At 39.0% G+C, this 14081-nt stretch overlaps 1 protein-coding gene across 2 annotated transcripts in view; it reads left to right on the top strand.

The window, feature by feature from the left end:
- The window catches only part of LOC124713219, a 181640-nt gene that overhangs the window by 157041 nt on the left and 10518 nt on the right, over positions 1-14081 (top strand). Inside the window, exon 8 of one of the 2 annotated variants that reach the window (XM_047242932.1) lies at positions 11018-11084. In XM_047242932.1, coding sequence (XP_047098888.1) covers positions 11018-11084 — 67 coding nt within the window. Of the gene's footprint in view, positions 1-11017; positions 11094-14081 lie in introns of both variants that reach the window. The other variant, XM_047242931.1, reaches the window with a different exon arrangement.

Below are 14081 nucleotides of genomic sequence, written 5' to 3'. Positions count from 1 at the left end.
TTTCCCCCTCCCCAAGGGATTTGTATTCCTTCTTTCTAGCTTTTTTCAGTGCTGTGTGGATGTAAACATGATTGGAAATGCTAGATGACAGTATTGCAGAGCATAAAAAAAACTATGTTAATCACCACATAGCAAAATATTAGGGTTCTTTGAGTTGTAGAGTCTAGTTCTCAAATGAATATTACGCCAAGCACTTCTTTCTCATTTTGCTTTCTTTATCTGCATAGGATACGATACAATAAAACTACTGCTCTTAGTACAATAATTCCGTATGCCCTCGCTGAACTACATGCTGTAGTGTTGCACAAGGCCACATGATGTCCCACTACACATGAAATTCCAAACAGACATGCGACAAAAGACAGAGAAAACACCAATCGAGGGCTTCGTACGTGATTGAAGCTGTACATGTGCAGTTACGCCTGTTTTCTGGTGTTCTCTGGCAACTGTTGAAACAAACCTATTTTTAACAGGTCACGGGAAAATATTGTAAATGCTGGTTTGACAAGCATTACTTCAAAGTAATTTTCCTTTCCACAAGATGAATTATGTTACATATGAGAATGAGTGAAGAATTTCTTAAATCACAGAGTGTTTGACTCTCATTCAGAACCTAACATATTGAGGACTAGCCACATTGGAAAATTTCAGGTCCAGAAGACCAGCTACGTATTTGAAATTTTAATGGCACATTTGTGTTCATTTATCATGACTAATATTATGTGAAAGCTTAGCTTTGCTTGTAGATATGCTGCATGTATGTTAATTTAAACCATTAACTTTACCAGTTTGTGTTTTCACACTATTTAACAGTAATGTTGCTATTGGCTGACTGCATCACTCATTCTATCCTCTGAATATCTGCTGTCATTAGCTGAAGATCACATAACATGAGCTATGATTGGCTGACAAAAGCACTTCACAATCTCGATTTCAATGGAATCTGTACTTATAGCCGGCCGGAGTGGCCTTGCAGTTCTAGGCGCTACAGTCTGGAGCTGAGCGACCACTACGGTCGCAGGTTCGAATCCTGCCTCGGGCATGGATGTGTGTGATGTCCTTAGGTTAGTTAGGTTTAATTAGTTCTAAGTTCTAGGCGACTGATGACCTCAGAAGTTAAGTCGCATATTGCTCAGAGCCATTTGAGCCATTTGTACTTATACTTCCATAATATGAAAATATGTGGTGTAGACGTTGCTGCATCTCAAAGATTTTTCCAGAACACATTGTTTTTTTTTTTTTTTTTTTTGTTGTGTTTCATTTCCTAAAGTGCCATGAAGTTCTTTGCCGTTATATAAAACCTTTTACCATTCAAAGGATTGACGAGTTTTACAACTCCGAGGGAAAGTACGAGGGTTGAATGAAAAGTAATGCCTCCACCTTCGTTAATTGGGAGTGGATGGGAATATTTCGATAAATCAAATGCAGAAATAATCCTTAGGATGTGATCTTTAATTACCAATATTCACTTTTCCACATTTTGTAGATGGATACATTTCTGCCAACAATGAACAAGTTTTCTGAATCCGTCACGTAAGAAGTTGACACTCTGTTTCCGCAACCACAGTCTCACAGTTATCTCAACATCTTCATCAGAAGCATAATGTTGTCCCCACAGATCGTATTTCATTATCGGGAACAGAAGGATGTCAGACAGAACTGAATCTGTACTGTATGGAGGATGCCATACAGTTAGGAGATTCTGTCTCTGAAGGTCTGCTGTTGTGGCATGTGAAGTGTGTGTTGGCATTAGGAGATTCTGTCTCTGAAGTTCTGCTGTTGTGGCATGTGAAGTGTGTGTTTTGCCATTATCATGTTGCAGGAAAACATCTTTAAACTTACATGCCCAACGACGCACAGTTCTCACATCAACACAACCACCATAAACTGCTTTCATTCTCTGATGAATCTCCTTTGGGGGTCACACCCTCTGCTGTCAAGAATTCAATGACTGCACATTGCTTAAATCGCATTGATTGACCGTCTGCACAGGGTTCCATACTTCACACTGTAACAACACAACCGTTCAATGCTAAGCCTTCCCGCCAACTGGAGTTGTAGAGAAGAGGCTACAGAAAAAGCGAGTACCTGCCGCATACCGATGCTGCCAACTGTTGAAGAGTTACAAAGGTGGAGGCATTACTTTTCAGTCAAACCTCGTATGTTGTCACTTAACACTTAAAACCAGGAAATATTGTATTTTTAACTGGGGAATCCGGGAATTTATTTTACTTGCCCACCAATGCACTCTGATTGCCTATGAATATGCCTGCCCTCACATTCCCATGCTGTTCAACATCGGGCCATTGTCATATCTGAATGTCCCACAGAGCCAGGTGCTACATAATTTGATCGGCCAAACAAATGTAGACTCACAATGAGGCCCTTTTCACGTCCTAACGTGATAACAACACTAATCCACTCAGGTAGCCCTTTTACATGATCATGGTAGGTTCATCAACAAAGTTATATTGGCTACCACCGATTCCTTCTGGGTGCACCACTTTTTTCTCTGGCATTGTTTTTATTTCAGAATGCAGAAGATATGTTAAAAATCTTCATGTCTTTGACACTCAATTTTTAATATTTTGCAGGCTTCTACAGATGAGTAAATAAGCATATCAGTGGTTCTATTGGTGAAGTGTTCAAGAGCAGCCAAATTCAGTGTTCTTGTGTTATGTTTGTCATAAATTACTTAACTCTTAATGATGAATTCCATGGTCATCAAAACTAAATTAATGTTGAGAGTGTTCCAGGGAAGTGTGTTAACACCACTCCAGTGCTCTATGTTGTAAATGATCTATAGATAAGGTTGGGACAATCTAGGGCTGTTTTGCATATCACAGTGTTGCATACATGAAAGTATTGCGTTGGATGATGGTTATGGAATACAACATGACAAGGAGATAATTTCTAAATGGTGTGACGAACAGCAGCTTTATGGAAATGTAGAATATGTAAGCTAATGTTGATTTACAGAACAAATACGTCGATAATGTGCAAATGCAGGATAACAATGATTAAATAATGTTGTGAAATGACATGAAAGGAACAAGCACATAAAGTAAGTTTTATGGAGGACAAATGGCCAACCACAATTTATTGGGAGAGTTCCGGGAGTATTCCTTACGTTTTTGTGGTCCCCACTGAGTCAGACTAAAGGAAGACATTGAAGGAATTTAGGGGAACACTGGAGGGTTTGTTACTGGTTGGTTTGATCAGTGTCATAGGAGTTTACATGGGAATCCTTGGTGGAGAGGGGCAGATTATCCTTTCACAATATGCTGTTGAAGAAGCTTAGAGGATCAGCATTTGTGATAAAATGCGGAATGAATTTATTGCCTCTAACATTCATCTCAAATAAGGGCAAAAAAAAGAGATTAGGATTTGCAGACAATCATTTTTCCCCCTCTTCCATCTTGAGTGGAGTATTAAGAGGGAATACCAGCAGTGGTACAAAGTACCCTTTGACATATACTGTGCAGTGGCTTGGGTGTCTAGATGTAGATATTTTGTTACCCTTTGTTATCAATATTAAGCGGAGGAAAGATAGGATTTTCTCTAAGGATCTTTGTGTTAACCACACATTACATATGGTACTAGGGAAAGGAAAGAACAGCTTTTAAGCAGACTGTAATTTGGTAATCACCTTAAACATATGTAACATGTTGTATGCACAAGATTTAATTCAACATTTCAAGAGGGGTCATTATTTTACAAGAACATCAATAACATGGAGATTTTTTGAAGTTAAAATGTTATGTATATTTCAGTATTTATTGTATTCCACAACAGTTCTCATTGTTGACATGTTGTTACTTCTGAGTTTTTGTCCTCTTTTTTTCTGGCCTGAATGCTGTACCTTCACACGATAGTCATGTTATTTTTTGGATTTGATGGTTGGATGTCCTTCCTGACTGAACTTCTGAGTTTTTGTGAGCTTACATAGAGTTTTTGTGAGCTTACATATACTTCCAAAGCCATTATTTGTACCAACGTTAATAATGTTAATTGTGAAATATTGTCGCAGTCATGGATATAATGGCAGTTTCCTTCAATTTCAAAATATTGCATTCCTTGTGTTATATTTAATAACAGTACTGTTAATTTTTATTATCTAATTAGGAATTTAAAAATTTCACTAAATATAAATTTAAACTGATCTATCTCATCTAAATAGCCTGAATTTGCAGGTAAAATGTATATACTTTGGAGTAAAGGAGACCACTCACTGAAAAGCCGAAGCATTAGTTACTAGTGTCAGATGGATGCTCAGTGCCAGTGCTATAGTTCGGTAGGTGGCCTAGTTTATGGTGGGTGTTGTGTCAGGTAGGGTGGGGAGAGAGAGAGAGAGAGAGAGAGAGAGAGAGAGAGAGAGAGAGAGAGAGAGAGAGAGAGGGAAGGAGGTGGCAAGCAGGAAGAGGGGTTAGCATGGTTGACGAGTGGCTCGGTGAGACCTGTTTGCCGGCTAGGAATGCAAAGGGAAGGGTGACAGATGCACTGGCTAGGCCCACGCTGAAAGTGGCATTGGGATGTAAATTGGGAGGTGGTATTAGGAGGGAGGGAGGGGCTGTTGGGTGGATAGTGTGGGACAGTGGGTTACCAGAGATTGAGGCCAGGATAATTACAGGAGCGGAAGGATGTGCTACAGGGAGGACTCCCATCTGTGTAATTCAGAGAAGCTGGTGGTGGAAGGAGGACCCAAATGGCCCAATTTATGAAGCAGCAATTGAAATTGAGAGTGTTAAGCTCAGTTTCATGTTGGCCACTGAGTGGTCAACCTTGTTCTTGATGAAAGTTTGGTGGTGTCTCTTCATCCAGGAATATTGAGTAGAAAACTAGGGGACATTGGGATTTGGAATTCTTTAGTCTGTATACCTCATGATCAACATTGCTTTGTCATAGAAAGCATTAGGAAGGAACCTGCAAATATATATACTTCTGAACACATCAGATATATCCAGTATATCCTCATTTCACTGCAGACAGTTTGGCTTTCACTGGTATCATTCAGCAGCTGTTAATAACTAGGCTAATTCTTTTGTTATATATTTCAGCCTCATGTCACACTAGTGGTATGACACCACTTTTGTCACCTGAGGCTGAAGTACAAAATAAAACTTTTACAAGACATTTGCCGTGTTACCGTAAAATGTGCCCCTAAAACACAACAGAGATTCTGAACCAGATCCCAAGAGAAAACTGATGTCAATCACATTATAGAAGTCACTTCTCGTGTTTGTAAACTCCTGCAGCAAAAAGAAAAGATGTATGTCAGTTTTTGTGCCCTATGAATTACGGGGACATACCAAAAAGCTATAAATGTTGTGACTTAAAGCTCTCCAAGAAGATATGTGAGTTTAAGGAATGTGAGTGCTCACACTTTAGGGCCACCAGAAAAGTACACATACAGAAATCATTGAGAAACCTGTCTTCATCCCTTGTTGCAACAGGAACCAAAAATTTAACTGACCTGGCAAGGACTGTGCAACTTACACAATGCTGTTAGAATGAATACATACTATGAATACATATAAACTAATAGCAAATGTAGAGTGGTCAACACCATATCAAATCTGTGTAAAGCAAGTAACAGAATACACGTTGTACAGGAAACAGAAGCCCAAGTCCCCATTGACAGAAGCCAGGAACTGGCCTCATGCTGTAGCCTGGTGTCAGCAACTTAGGATTATACTACCAGGGAGAGGAATGTCACCTTACGACAAAATGCCACTGCAAATCACTACAGAGTTTATTGAGAAGCAGCATGCTGAGTTCCTGAATTTCATAGATGACATGATACCAGAGAAGAGATCAGAGACGGCAGTTGCAAAGGAACTTAGAAGACTCTCTCTTGAATGGGTAATAAAGCAGACAGAGGTGTGTTGCATGATAAACAAACTTGAGCCGCAGCAACATTGTGTAAGTGAAGCTGAACACTCAGGAAGATTAGCACAGACAGTATAACTCATAATGACCTGTCCACAAGACAAGAAAGCACTTTGTTGTCACATGCACAATCACTCCAGACTAGGTTCGTGAACTTTGTTCAAGGCTCTGGGGGCTGCTGGCAGAAGAGATGTTCCTGGTGCAGTAACTCCTGCCATGGAAGGCTTCCTGACTTTTTAGCTTGCCGTACCACATGTACAGAGAGATCCTGCAAAGCGTATGATAAAGATGGTGATGATATTGACAACATCAGCACCAGACACCCACACAGCTTCGACATTATCTGCGATCCTCCCTGTATCCGCATGAAGTGGAATGTGGTGACCGTGGTAATGCTGATGAATATAACAGCTGCAAAACCCTGAAAATCAGGTCTTTCCATCAAACACAAGAAAAATATTTCTAACATTTTGAGCCCTATTCAAACTGATACACAATTACATGCACACTAAATTTATAATAATTCAGAAATTAATGTCAAGTCAATTGGAGGATCCCAGTGTACTGCAGGTTGCTCTTTAGACATATTATCATAGTTGGGCATCCCAAAGGGAAATCTATTATGTATCCTACACCTGTTGCGTTAGACATGACTCTTTTGAGAATGAATAAACTGCCAACAGAGTTTAAACCATTATGTAACCTCCTTTGGCAGGCGTTCAGGAGAAGAAATGAACCGTTGGACATTCAGCATTTACACAAGGATTTTGTAAAAGCATATGGATGCATTTTCTTTGGCCTTGCCCTCCCCTCTCCGAAGTGCTTCGTTTACACTCAGTACACATAAAAGGGTAAATGTAAAACTGATAAAAATCTGTGTGAAGTAAATTGGCTGTGACTGAAATATGAAAATTAATTGACGAGCTACTGTGCAGGATTAGCTGAGTGGTCTAAGGCACTGCAGTCATAGACTGTGCGGCTGGTCCCGGTGGAGGTTTGAGTCCTCCCTCGGGCATGGGTGTGTGTGTTTGTCCTTAGGATAATTTAGTTTAAGTAGTGTGTAAGCTTAGGGACTGATGACCTTAGCAGTTAAGTCCCATAAGATTTCACACAAAATTTAAAAAAAAAAAAATATATATTGACGAGCTGAGTGTTGATAAACCTGTTTGCAAGAGCCATACTGTAGAAACAATAGGCTCCCATATTATCTGTGGATATGTTAATAGTTACAAGCCACAATGGGACAATGTCTGCCTTGTTACTACAAGTAGGAAATTCACTGTGACTAAGGTAGCTCAGTTGTGTGGCAGGCACATGGTCACAGTAGAAGAGGATTGCAGCCAAAGTGGATTGTCGTAAGCATATGCATGCAGTATTCCCATCCCATCGTACCTTATGTAGATAAACTCCAGGTGGTAGCTTAATATGGATGAGTAGAGTGTCTCCTAGTGGCAACAGATAGAAATACAAAATTCTCTCTGTGTCACAGCAGGCAAACTGTATATTCAAGGAATGAGCAAGTGAAGCCACCAACATAGATGTTACTTTAACAAACCACATACCAGCAGCTAAGATTAAATGTTGGCAGGTGCTTCAGTCTCTAACATTCCAGTGACCGTAATTCGATTGTCATCAAAGGGAAACTGGTGGTAATGGAGAGACACAAAGAGAGGAAAGCCTGATTGGGTTAGACATCAGGAAAATGGATTGGAGTGGCTTAGTTGCATACATTGCAGCATTTCCAATGGAATTGCTTTCGCTACATGTTGACTTGTGTGTGCAGCTACTAACTGAACTCTTGCAAAGACCACAGGGCATTTATATACCTAAGAAAATTGTAAGAAGTCAGGCTACAATCCTTTGGAGCCCCAAACTTTCCACACTGAAGCGAAGGGTAAGATCAAGAAGGAGAGCTGATCAACGTGCTTCAGGGCAATCAGAGTGCACTGTAAGGTTCCTTGAATACAGCGCAATTAAGATATACTACAAAACATTGCTTCAGGAAACTAAAATAATACACTAGAAGAGGTTTCTACGAAGGCAACTGCAATTTGACTTGTGGGAATGACATATACTGTTGACTGAAAACATTAAGGAACCTACTATCATTTCCACAATTCGTAAGGAGGATGGCTCAATTATGACTGGATGGAGGGAACCAGCAAAATATCTGCTGACCGCTCTACTTCCTAATGATAACACTAACACAGAGACTGAAATACATGCACAACCTAGAAGTGAACTAATAATGAATTTGACAGTCAGATTTTGGTGATACCTTTTGTTCAAGAAGCAGTTGCTGTCACAATTTTCAAGCTTAAAACTGGAAAGACATCTGGTCTAGATGGTGTTCATCCTGAGATCATGCCACAGGAAGCTCCACAGATGGTGCAACATTTGACAGCCTTACTAAATGAGGTGTTGCAAGTAGATAGGATTCTGATGATACGGAAAACAACCAGAGCAGTAGTGAGTCAAAAGGAAAAGGATAAAGACCTGACATTACTGAAAAGCTATAAATCTAATTGCTTATTAAATGTCTTGGCCAAAGTTCAGGAGCGTCTACTCTGCGATCGGTTGCAGGTGCACAGGGAAGTCTTGGGTCTAAACCAGTGTCAGTATGGCTTCAGAAAAGGGAAGTGTACAGATGATGTGATTGACAGAGCTCCTCATATCGTAGAAAATTCGATATCAAAGTATGCAGTCACACTCATGATTGACATTGTGGCACGTTCAATAATCTTTGGTGCCCTCTGGTGTCTGCATGCCTCTTAGGTATCAGTGTCCCCAAATTCTGAATAACAGCTTTGGGCAGAGCAAGGTAATCAAAAAAGTTACCAAGGGCTGTCCTCAAGGCTCCATAAGTGGTCCTTTGTTTTGGGAACTTAGTATTGAACCCCTGTTACATTTGTTAGAGGAGGCAGATACTACTGAAGGTGGTGTTGTATACACAGATGATATCCTATTAGTTGTGTCTGCAGACTCCAGGATGAGACATGAGGAAAAGACAAATGATGTGCTTGTTCAGATGCAGAGTTGGTACAAGGGTAACAAACCGATTATAGCTGTTCCTAAAACAACACACACACATCGAAGGGAAGACTTTTTCGTGCCAGAAATTCCTCGTTGAAGCTTGACAGAATCCCTGTAAAATGTAGCACAGTTTGTAGATATTTAGGTGTTCTTCTAGATGAGAAAAAAAATTTTCTACAACATGTAAAATTTGGAACTCAGAAAGCTGCTAAATTTATGCATCGTATTGCCCGTGCTGGCACTGCTGATTATAAATTACTGTTGCATGTGATGTGGTCATCTCAGGAAGCAATTTTCAATGTCATAATGGGCTTCGCTACCAGTGCCTGGGCACATCGCCTTCAACTGGGCAGCTATAAAACAGTACTGCGACGAATTTGACAGTGCATATGTTTGATGCGGCAGCTATAAAACAGTACTGCGACGAATTTGACAGTGCATTCGTTTGATGCTCATTGGTGCCTTTCGCACTACATCTGTTGATGGATTACTGTTGGCTCTTGGGATATGTCTGATGGATATCGTGATACGTTATAGGGCAATGCTGTATTGGTTGGGGCATGGACAATAAGACTGTGTATACAAGATCAAAGGTAATCATATTACTGATAAAAGACGTTTCTGAGCATGGGAGTTTGTGAAGCCTGACTGATATACTAGAAGCACTGTAATGTGAGTTTACAGTGTATTCACAAGTGTTGGGACAGGCTCAAACTGTGCGACATCGCCCATACTCGACGTATGATGCACCTATTAACAGGCCATGGTCCATATCCCAAACATTGCATCGACTAGTCTGTAGCAACACACCAATTTCTAAACGTGGAGAGGAAGGCTCTACTGATCATGTCGTTCTCAGATGCCCCCATCTTTGGGTAAAGGAGAATGCAGACAGTTTGCGTACGATCTGCAAACAGTTGTAAATGATCAAAACTTGTGGACTACAGCCAGTATGACAGCACTTAAGAGTTTCTAAAAGGCAGCAGCTTAACTTTCAGTCTGTAAGATAAAATGGATGCTCTGAATATCCAAACATCGTCATCAGATCACAAGAAGCATTTCCTCCATTACAGTGACAGGTACATATAAATTAATTAAGAGAAACTTTGGGGACATAAAAAAAGAAATAAATCCATAGACACCCATTCAGGTATGTGTAGACTTGAGGATTGCTGATGCATACATGTACCAGTGTGAGCAGTGTAGAATAGTGTAGCATCAATCAGTTTGGAAGTACATATAGTTGTGGCTAGTAAGCAAATCTCGAGTTATTCCGAGGCTGCCAGTAACATATCTAGTAATATAAGCTGGAAATTATTCGTTTGGAACTTGAGTTAATTCCTGTTGTTTTATGCTTTTTTATTATTCTTATTTTCAATTTTATGTCTTATTTTTACATTAATATTGCAAATGGTTGCTGTTAATATAATTTACTACTACATACAAATATAAATTATTGTATGTCACCATGATTATTGAATGTGTACGACCTGTTTAGAGTTTATAAAATGATAGGTCAAAAATTCATGGCAATAAATTAAATTAAAATTGAAAAATCCCCTAAGACTGTATGCCTTGCCTGTGTAAATAACTTGCCTACTATTTTAGGCACATTTGTTCTTTTTTAACAAATTGGATAATCTCGAAAATAATGCTTATTGTTTATGACCATCTGTTAAGTGAATGATCAGTTCTTCCTCTAATTTTATTTGCCAGATCCTTATTTATTTTATCATTCATCATTGTGGTCAGAATTACATAGTTGTGCCTTTCTGCCTTAATGATAGACACACGCAGGCTCTCTCTCTCTCTCTCTCTCTCTCTCTCTCTCTCTCTCTCTCCTCTCTCTCTCTATCTTATGCCGCAACTTCAATGTAATGCTATGATATTTTTGTCATCATTTGATTTGTTTTGATGTAATTTCGTAGAATAACTACCATCTACCATCGCTAACAATGTTTTCACCTCTTTTCGTGTTGTGCTTTACTATCTAAAGTGAGCAAGATTGATTATTTAAATGTTACAGTAGTCATGAAGATAGTATCATTGTGAATGTATCGCAGTCTTCCCAATTTCAGCATTACCTTTGTTACAGGATAGAAACGACGTAGACAAAAGAATTGCTGAACCTCTGAATCGGCCTACTGCTGCTGGCTCTAAAGGTGACAGTGGTAATACTTGTTTTGATTATTCTTTTCTCTCTCTCTCTCTCTCTCTCTCTCTCTCTCTCTCTCTCTCTCTCTCTCTCTCTCTCCCCCCCCCCCCCCCCCTCTCTCTCCCCCACCCACCCTGTGCATTTGCACATGCGTGCACACACACACACACACACACACACACACACACACACACACACACACACACACACACACACACATTCATTGTGGTGTTGGTATATATGTGTTTGAGTTGTACATGGTTTTGGATGATGCAACAAAACTGTAGTAGATGCATTTACTGCTGAGAGCCAGAGTGAGGAACAAAGCATATGGTGGATAAGGGGTGACAGTTACTTCAGTGAAGTTTGTTGGTCTAAGAGGAGCACCTTCAAAATTTAGGTCTGTGAACCCTACTGTTACCCTAGTGTAGGTGAAATAGCAGAGGAATATGTATATCTAGGAGAGTTTCTATGACTACTGAACTTAAAAACCTCAATGATGTTTTCTTTTCCTGTTCAGTGGATGAATTGATATGTGCTTCGAAAAACTGAGTAATAAAGATGGCGCTGTCAAATATAACTTTCTACCATTGCACAAATATTGTAAAGGAAAACTTTAACAAAAAATATATAGAAAAAACAAATGTTGCTGCCAGAATAGTATGACAGTCTGTGTGATACAAGTCAGTAGCAGTTAGTCAGAAGTATTGCCAAGAGGCAGCAGAATGGAACTTATGCAATTGACAGTACTGAACTGTAGCTTGGCAGTGACTAACTGTGACATGGTACACATTGCTTATTTAAAGACCCATGGGAAGGTTTTCTGAAATGTTATTTTAAGATTAATCGAAAATGCAAGAATTCTAATAAGTGCTTTTACACATCCAACAGTGAAGTTATTTCATTTAATTATTAAGTGTGTATTCATAAAATGGCATTAATGTGACATTCTGTTTTCTGAGGAGATGGCTAATCATGCTTTTTTCTCTTATGCTTTTTAATAAAGCCTACTAAGAATATTCTAGAATACAAAATTAATGTATTTCACTAACATGTTTTTCTAGTAAAAGTATACATTACTGAACCTTACAAACATCCATAGCTGCAAGTATTACCATTAACCTTGTGGAAAAATGGTTTAAGCTAGAAAATGTATAGCAGAGAAACAGGACTTTCAAATTAGGTATGTCTGTATGAAAACAAACAGTTGTTTGTGGAGTCACATTTTCAAGTGCACGCAATTATTCTGAATGTTAAATTTTGAATATTTCTTTAAATAAAATGTTTCTATATAAAATATATATACTTTGTAATCAACCAAGTCTCAGTTACAAACTGAACAATAAATTAATACAAAAATAGAGTTCACATCATTATTTTGATTTTTACTTGCATAGATACTGCATACAGATACTTCACGTAAAAGAAACAAAGCAGATATTATTTATATTGCAAGTGGTGTCAGAGCAAGTCTAGTTATTCCACTGTGTTACATTTGAAGTTGGTCAGTTAATGAAGTGTAGCCACTTACATTTAACATATATCTTGGTAACAAAGTGTTTCATGTTGATATATTCCTTATCTTTCACCTGTGTTAGGAAATGTAACTGTGAATTATTGATCTGACAGGCTTACATTTTCCTGGGGACATACTGAGTGTCAGGTGACTGTAACTGTGAACGTTCCATTAGAAATATTTATGTATTACAAGTGATCTTTTTGCCTAAAGATCTATTCAAGAAAACAGCTGTTTACTTCATATCAAAATCTGGGTCATACATCGGTTTGTTAATTGCCAAGGATCAGTTGTACTTTCTCTAGTTTTTGTTAACATGTGCATGCATACAGGAAGAGACCAAGTATCTGGAGCATATGCAGACTTTATTCACTTCTTGTGGCAGGAGTTGTTAATAATAGACTGAAACACACAATGAAAGCTGTGCTGGGAACAGCATTATACCATGACAAAAATTTTCATCACTCCATGAATGCAAGGAGGGTATCAATTGCAAGCAGGGTTTCAGCTGCAAGCAGAAATGCATGATCTGTATACATTCAGGACTCTTCCTTCATTGTGATATGGAGATTCCAAGGTGGTGTGGTGTGTTGACATTCCTGTTGCAAGAAATCTAGGGAGACCATTCCATGTATGCATACAAGCTACATACTTGAGTGCAGCCTGTTGCATGTTCCCATCAAAAACAAGCACTCCAGGCCATCCGGGGGTCCACACCTTTTACCTCTGGAGGCTAAGAAAGGTGTTATTCTGCTGAGTATAGCATAGGAATTTGAGGTGACAAAAAGACAGATGCAGCTAGGAGAACTGCATTAGTCCTACTGATGTTATACGCGCTGCCGCCTCTGCATCAGGGTTGGACAAACTTTTCTGTTTGTTCACTAGTAACCAAGCCTTACCCAGAATCTGAACTGTCAGAGAACAGGCGGAGGGGAAAGTAAAGGAGGACCATGAGACTTTGACTCACAGGGACAGGTAGATGAGTTGATTATGAGTTTCTTACTAAAGAAGTTCTGACAAACTCAAAATTTCAGCCTTTTGGGAAGAGCAGCTGCTGTGAAAGAGTTCCATCAAATTAATGCTTATGCATCAACTTTTCGGACAAATTGTGTTCTGTCTCCTCGACTGTTCAAACCAATTGTGTTGTGTGTCCTATTTTTAGCTCAGTGTTATTACTAGATATGCTGATACTTTCAAAATTCTTATTGTTGTTTGAACAGGTGAAATTGGCCACAGCAAGCACACATTTCTTCATTTGGCCCTGTTTACAATTTGTATGTGACAAAAAGACTAACTTGTTGTCATCTGGTTACTTTTGCTCTGTTTGATAAAAATAGTTTGCTACTTCTCCAACTAAAATTTCATTTGGCATTACTTTTGCATGTTCAGAAAGATCTCTGTAATACCCAGAATAGTTTGTGTTAAAATGCCTTTATACATTGCACTTCATGCAAACTATGGTGTTTTCATTGAAATCATTTGTTCATC

Source organism: Schistocerca piceifrons, chromosome 1, assembly GCF_021461385.2.
Source record: "Schistocerca piceifrons isolate TAMUIC-IGC-003096 chromosome 1, iqSchPice1.1, whole genome shotgun sequence".
Taxonomy (NCBI): Eukaryota; Metazoa; Arthropoda; class Insecta; order Orthoptera; family Acrididae; genus Schistocerca; species Schistocerca piceifrons.
Note: the sequence above shows the minus strand (reverse complement) of the source record. Positions and strands in the feature narration are given on the sequence as shown.